General features: G+C 42.8%; 1 protein-coding gene across 1 annotated transcript; it reads right to left on the bottom strand.

Moving 5' to 3' along the window:
- Positions 1-234: 234 nt before the first annotated feature.
- On the bottom strand, positions 235-1,047 carry RNF224 (ring finger protein 224). The gene has a single exon (XM_029613517.1). The coding sequence runs from the start codon at positions 1,045-1,047 to the stop codon at positions 541-543; it is 507 nt and encodes a 168-aa protein (XP_029469377.1). The 3' UTR covers positions 235-540.
- Between the last annotated feature and the right edge of the window lie 6,698 nt (positions 1,048-7,745).

The following is a 7,745-nucleotide window of genomic DNA, read 5'->3' as shown; positions in this document are numbered from 1 at the left end:
AACTCGGCCGGAGTCGGGCGTTTTATCTAATAATTAAAATAAAAGTTTACCTTCCACGGCACACGGTCTTACTTCTGTTTTGTTTGCCTTGGCGACATTGGACCGCTTCCCGGTTTGTGTTTTTTTGGGCCTTCGTTGTGAGAGTGTGTGCATCCTTTAAGCTGGCTGAAAATCCACATAGGTGGGCTCAGCTAATGCCACTCTACCCACATAAAGCACCTTCTTATTGCACCTCCCACAATTCTAGCTGTGTAGCTCCCATCCAAGACCTTGAAAACTTACCCCATATGTTTGTAATCACACCCAGAGCTGGAGCTCTCCCTGCAGGTCACCACAGGAAGGAAAGCAAAAGTGAGGAAAAAGAAATCACAAGCAGTTTCTTTTACATTCTAGATCTGCTGCTTTCATGTGTTTGATCTGGATTTTAGACATAGTTTTCCCCCTGTAATTAGGCAGGAGCGCTGCAGCTTTAACCCGCCTGAGCTGGAATAGGCCTGCGTCTGCAGAAAGATGATGCATATCTCTTACAGCCGGAGCATCTCAAACGCAGCCGCAGCCACAGCAACAACAGCAGAGGAACCTCTTACAGCAAGAGCGTCCAGAGAAAGCAGGCTCGGGCAAAGGGTCCCGGCAGAGGCCAGAAGGTTGCCTTGTGACGGGCCGGTCTTTCAGGGACAGCGCTTTGCCATCTGGGCCTGTGTCTGTCTTGCTGCTTGACCTTGTGTTGTCCTTTTCTGACTTGACTGCTAGGAAGGCCCCCAGGTCCAAATCCAGCATGGTGACTCCTCCCCGTGGGGTGGGGGTGTTTTGGCGACATTGTGGGCAGGGGATCCATCGCTGATCGTTTGTGACGGCATCCAGCCTCCTGATGCACGCCTGGCAGAAGGTGTGTCCGCAGTACAGCCGGCGTGGTAGCCTGCTGGTCAGGTTGTAAGAGTAGTAACAGATGACACAGTCTATCTTCCTGCTGCCTCTCTGGTCCTTGGGGTCGGAGATGGTGACTACTTCTGGGCCAGGCTCTGGTCTCTCAGCCGCATTCTGAGACATGCTAAGAAGACAGAGAACATCAAGAAACTGTAAAGGATGCACCGCTAAGGGAAATGGTGTGGGCTGAACTATGACTCAGGAGGATGTCACTGTCTCCTGGACAAGTCAGTTTAACTCTCCCACTTCTCAAATGTAAGGGCTGAGCCATAAAATGAGTTTGATAGTCTGTGCAATATGAGGGTCAGGAGTTAAAACCCTACCACCCAACTCCAGTGGGGTCATGATGATGTAACACCCAGCCAAAGCAGCAAAAAGCAAAAATTGACTCCATACGACTTTGTGGAAGGCATTTTGGGAACAATTTTGAATAGCCTGCATTCTTTGTAATGTGTGAGGCTACCTTTAGCCCACAAAAGTGCCTACACACAATACTGTCAGTTTTCAAAGGGAAACCACATACATTGGTTCTCTATGAAACTGAACAGCTACAAAATATAGATATATATTGTGTATTTAGCTCACACTTTTTCATTGGCAGTTCAGCTCAAGTTACATTCAAATATAGTAAGAATTTTTCCTGTCCCCAGAGGGCTCACAATCTAAGAAGGTCATTTACTTAGACACGATATTTTATTGCTGGAGGGGACAAATACCACGGACTGGGTTCCCGTGGTATTTTCCCCTCCCCGAAAAAAATATTATGGTGGCTCCCCGTGATATTTTTTTCTCATAGAAAAACCTCACAAGAAAAAATATTATGGAGAAAAGGGAAAAACGCGTGCTAGCGACCCCCTTGTCAGAGGGTGGCCATTGTTTTAAAGGGCCACCAGTGGCCTTAAAGCAACCCCCCTCAAAGTAAAAAAAAAAATCTCTTCTTGGGGTCTGGGTATACCCCTGCTGCCCCCCAAAAATAATCACCTGCCCCCCAAGTAAACCCCTCTTGCCAATGCATCCCACCCTACCAGCATACCCCCCTTAAACAGAACAGACTCTCTGGTGTCTAGCAGAATTGCCCATTCCCCAGAAAATCCCCTTACCTAAAAAAAAAAAGTCTCCCTGGTGGTTCAGCGTGAACCCGGAGCTTCCCCTAGGCTCCAGGCCAGGCATCGGCCATTTTTCAAGGTAAGTGGGGGTCTGGGAGGTAGGGATGTCCACTACACACTAGGGAGTCTATTCTCTTTAAGAGGGATCCGGGGGGTCCACTAGATGACTCGGAAGTCTGTTCCATGTAAGGGAGGGAGTTGGGGGGCTGCTACTGGGAATTTGGAGGGTGGGGCTATATATTGGGGAGGTTGCTTGAGGAGATGGGGATTGGCGAGGGTCTACCTAGATCCTTGGGGGAGGTATTTTTCATCATTGAGGGCCATCGTGGCATCGGGATGCCCGGGCTGTTAGTGACTATGGCCTGGGGATGTGAATCGTTTTTCTGACGAATTAAAATATCGTACAATATTTCTTAATTCGTCAAAAATTCGTGAATGATGAGAAACGATCGCATTTTCCCCAAATTTTCGTCAAAAATCATTTTTCTGATTAGTGCGCACTAACAAAAATAGCAAAAAATAACAAAAAGTAACAAAAATTAATGGTTTTCGTTAGTACGCGCTAACTCCCCATTAGTGCGCGCTAACAAAAACCATTAATTTTTGTTACTTTTTGTTATTTTTTGCTATTTTTGTTAGCGCGCACTAACGGGAGTCTGCATGCACTAACAGAAGTTAGTGCACGCTAACTCCCGTTAGCGCACTAATCCGAAAAAATGATTTTTCACTAAAAATAAAATGCCGATCCGCAGGAAACCGAGATTTTCCCGCGGCCACACAAACCCGATAGCAGAAACGATGGGGCACCCTATTCACATCCCTAGTCCTTCCTTGAAAAGTTAGTTACAGCTCCTGAGTTGTAGCTGACTTTTCAGGAAATGATGCAGCTTGCATTATTTTTGGCAAGTTGCGTTATTTTATTTAATTAAATTAGCTAGGCATGCATTTGAAAAAATTATGCATGCAAAGCACCAAATTTTAATAGGGGTGTTTTTTTAGGGAAAAATATTGCCGATAAACCAAATTTTTTATGCAGCTTAATAAATTAACCCCTAAGTTTGTATCTGAGACAATGGCGTGTGAAGTGACTTGCCCAAGGTCACAAGGAGTGGCTACTCCTCCACACCGAAGTACACGTAATAAAAGTGGATGTGTACTTCAGGGGCTACAGAAAGTCTTTTTTGGTTGGGGGGAGACAACAAATCTCTTCCTCTGTCTTCCTGCCTCCCACCAGTCTCTCTCTTCCTACCCCCCTCCCCCCATTCACTGCTGGTATATGGGAGAGAGAAGGGGAGGGGGAGGTGAAGGGCCAAGCAGGACTCCCTGGTCTCTGAAGGACAGCTCTCTTCAGAAAATCAGACCTGAATGCAGGGGCTGTCTCCCCCTTCACATCCCTGCTCCCCCTCACCCACACTGCTGGTATATGGGAGAGAGGAGGAGGCGGGGAGGTGAAGGGCCAGGCAGTCTCTGAAGGACAGCTGTCTGTTCAGAAGTTCAGATGGGCCATGCAGATAAGATTGTTGAGAAAACTGTGCTCAAGTTTGCAGTTCCTGTGTTAAACTAAACTTCTTTTTTTTCACTAGAGTTGAATAAAATAAAATGAAGTACTTTGGGGGTAATTTTCAAAAGGAGTTACACATGTAAATGTAACTACTATTGTAGCAATTTTCAAAAGCCATTTACTCACGTAAAGTGCACTTATGCGAATAAATCCTATGGACGATTCAATGGCATATATTGTAGCAATTTTCAAAAGCCCACTTACTCGAGTAAAGTGCATTTACATGCGTAAAACCCAGATTTACGCATGTAAATGCTTTTTAAAATCAGGCCCTTTGTGTATTAAACTAAAGAAACTTTACATAACATGAAATTAAGTACTTCTCTATATTCTACTTTAGTGAAACAAAACATTTAATAAAGAAACTTGCAACCTGAGCTTCAAAACATTAACATACCTTAGAAAAACTAAACAAAAAACTTTATTTTTAATTTATTATATTTACAGTGGTTAAATTTAAAGAGCAGGCTGAGGCTAGACTGGCTACTGGCTAGTGGCTACTGCTGGCACTGTCACTGCTGCAGCCTGCTGGCACTTTTTTCTCTTTCTGGCTAGTGCGTGCTATATCTGGTAGCAAAATGGCCACGGGGGTCAGCACCAAGCATGCGCGGCTTAGTGTGCACCTCTACCTAACGAACATTTCCTCAAATGTTACTTTTAAACCATTAAGTAACAATTTTTTGATAGTGTGCACTAACTTGAGTTAGTGCGCACTAACCTTCCGTTAGTGCGCACTAACCTTCTGTTAGTGCGCACTATTCAGAAAAACAATTTTTTTGCAAAAAAATCATGCCGATCAGATTTTTTCTCCCCCTATCCGATCCAGATCGTTAAAACGATCGGGCACACGATTCACATCCCTACTGGTAAGTACCCAAACACTAAGTAGATCCCATGCTACTGAAGTCAGTAACAGCAGTAGCTATTCCCTAAGTAAACTTGATTAATAGCCGTTAATGGACTTCTCCTCCAAGAACTTATCCAAACCTTTTTTAAACACAGCTACACTAACTGCCCTAACTACATCCTCTGGCAACAAATTCCAGAACTTAATTGTGAGTGGAATGAAAAAGAATTTTCTCTGATTAGTTTTCAATGTGCTACTTGCTAACTTCATGGAGTGCCCCCTAGTCCTTTTATTTCCCGAAAGAGTAAATAACCGATTCGCATTTACCTGTTCTAGACCTCTCTTGATCTTAAAGACCTCTATCATATCTCCCCTCAGCCGTCTTTTCTCCAAGCTGAACAGCCTTAACCTCTTCAGCCTTTCCTCATAGGGGAGCTGTTCCATCCCCTTTATCATTTTGGTTGCCCTTCTCTGTACCTTCTCCATCGCAACTATATCTTTTTTTAGATGCGGCAACCAAATTGTACACAGTATTCCAGGTACAGTCTCACCATGGAACAATACAGAAGCATTATGACATTTTCCGTTTTATTAACTATTCCCTTCCTAATAATCCCTAACATTCTGTTTGCTTTTTTGACTGCTGCAGCACCCTGAGCCAATCATGTCAATGTGTTATCCACTATGATGCCTAGATCTTTTTCCTGTGTGGTATCTCCTAATATGGAACCTAACATCGTGTAACTACAGCATGGGTTATTTTTCACTATGTGCTTCACCTTGCACTTGTCCACATTAAATTTCATCTGCCTTTTGGATGTCCAATCTTTCAGTCTCGCAAAGTCCTCCTGCAATTTATCATAATCTGCTTGGGAATTAACTATTCTGAATAATTTTGTATCATCTGCAAATCTGATTACTTCACTTGTTGCATTCCTTTCCAGATCATTTATAAATATATTGAAAAGCACCGGTGCAAGTACAGCTCCCTGAGGCACTCCACTGTTTACCCTTTTCCACTGAGAAAATTGATCATTTAATTCTTTTCTCTGTTTCCTGTCTTTTAACCAGTTTGTAATCCATGAAAGGACACCGCCTCCTATTTCATGACTTTTTAGTTTTCTTAGAAGATTCTCATGAGGGACTTTGTCAAATGCCTTCTGAAAATCCAATTACACTACAGCTACTGGTTCACCTTTATCCATATGTTTATTAATTCTTCAAAAAAATGAAGCAGATTTGAGAGTGAAGACTTGCCTTGGGTAAATCCATGCTGACTGTGTTTCATTAAACCATGTCTTTCTATATGCTCTGTGATTTTGATCTTTAGAATATTTTCCACTATTTTTCCCGGCACTGAAGTCAGGCTCACCGGTCTATAGTTTCCTGGATCACACCTGGAGTCTTTTTTAAATATCAGGGTTACATTGGCCATCTTCCAGTCTTCAGGTACAATGGATGATTTAAAGATAGGTTACAAATTAATTGAAAGAGGTCTGAAATTCATTTTTTTAGTTTTTTCACAACCATGGGGTGTGTACCATCTGGTCCAGGTGATTTACTACTCTTTAGTTTGTCAATCTGACCTATCACATCTTCCAGGTTCACCGTGATTTGGCTCAATTCATCTGAACCATCATCCATGAAAACGGTTTCCGGAATGGGTATCTCCCCAATATCCTCTTCAGTAAACACCGAAGCAAAGAAATTGTTTAATCTTTCCGCGATGGCCTTATCTTCCCTAAGTGCCCCTTTAACTCCTCGATCATCTAATGTCCAACCGACTCCCTCGTAGGCTTTCTGCTTCGGATATATTTTTTAAAGGTTTTTATTGTGAGTTTTTGCCTCTGTGGCCAACTTCTTTTCAAATTCTCTCTTAACTTGTCTTATTAATGTCTTACACTTAACTTGTGAATGCTTATGTTCTATCCTTCTTAGACACATTTGTAAAACCAATAGCTGCAGTAGTCTACTTGAAAGTAACAGATGCAGAAGAAACACCTCAAATGGGATTCATTTTCGGCAAGGCCTAGCTGGCACCACAACCAAATTACACCATTTCACACCTAGAGTTGTGTGGAACAGTGTTAGCAGTAGAGGTGGCAGACCTGATAACAAGTGAAATGGATATTTCAGTAGATATAGTCAGCTTATAAACTGACAGTAAAGTAATACTGGGCTACATCCACAACCAGACCAGGAGATTTTATGTATATGTCAGTAACAGAAATGAACGTATACGAAAGTCAACATATCAATAAAAAAGGCATTATGTGCCTACTGACCAGAACCCAGTAGATCACACCACAAGAAGTATGCCAGCATTCCGTCTAACAAAGATGGCATGGTTGATGGGGCCAGAGTTCCTTTTAGAGCCTGATCCCACAATTCATGGAGCTTTTCTAAGCTTGGGAACCCTGATTCTGATGCAGAAGTTCATCCAGAAAAGACTGCTCTTGCCTCTAGTGTTGTTTATGAGAGTAATCTGGGAGTTCATCGCTTCTCATGCTTCTCAACATGGGTAGCATTAAAGAAAGCCATAGCGCACCTCATCCATATTATGTTTTCATTTCATCAACTGCTTAATAGGAAACCACACACCCATTACTGGCATTGTTGCAGGAAGCATCTCTCGGTCAATGAGCTTACCCAGAGAGTTCCATCCTATGCTGTTCACAACAAGTATAGGCAGAGGAATTTACATGCATAAGCAAAGGGGTGAACCATCCTAAGGATAGTACCCAGAGGAAGTTGAACCCTTTGATTGATAAGGATGGCCTGTTGAAAATTGGTAGCCATCTTACACCAGGGAGAGAAAAACCCTCTCATTTACCATGTTGACACCACATATCTACTCTGCTTGTGCATCATTACCACAAGCAAGTCAATCAAGGCTGACATTTCACAGAGGAATCTATTAGAGCTGTGGAATTATGGATAGTTGGAGCGAAATGATGCACTGCTTCTGTAATCTTCAAAAGTGTTGCTATAAACTACATGGCAAGCGTCTAGGACAAAAGATGGCAGATTTGCCAGTAGACTGACTTAGCATTGAGCCACCATTCACTTATGTGGATTTAGACATCTTTGGACAATGACCAGTCATCTCAAGATGAATTAGTGAAGATTGTGCAGACAGTAAATGTCAATGATGGGTAGTAATTTTCACATGCATGAGCATCAGCGCAGTCCACATCGAAGTAATCGAGTATATGAACATGTCAAGCTTCATCAATGCCCTTAGGAGATTCTTCTCAATTCGTGGCCCAGCCAAGCAAATGCATTCTGATTGTGGATCCAACTTTGT

Source organism: Rhinatrema bivittatum, chromosome 8 (assembly GCF_901001135.1).
Source record: "Rhinatrema bivittatum chromosome 8, aRhiBiv1.1, whole genome shotgun sequence".
Taxonomy (NCBI): Eukaryota; Metazoa; Chordata; class Amphibia; order Gymnophiona; family Rhinatrematidae; genus Rhinatrema; species Rhinatrema bivittatum.
The sequence above is the reverse complement of the archived record's forward strand: the minus strand, read 5'-3'. Positions and strand labels throughout refer to the sequence as shown.

Excerpts from the sequence above, each read along its gene's own strand:
- RNF224 (XM_029613517.1), bottom strand. The coding sequence starts at position 1,047 with ATGTCTCAGAATGCGGCTGAGAGACCAGAGCCTGGCCCAGAAGTAGTC.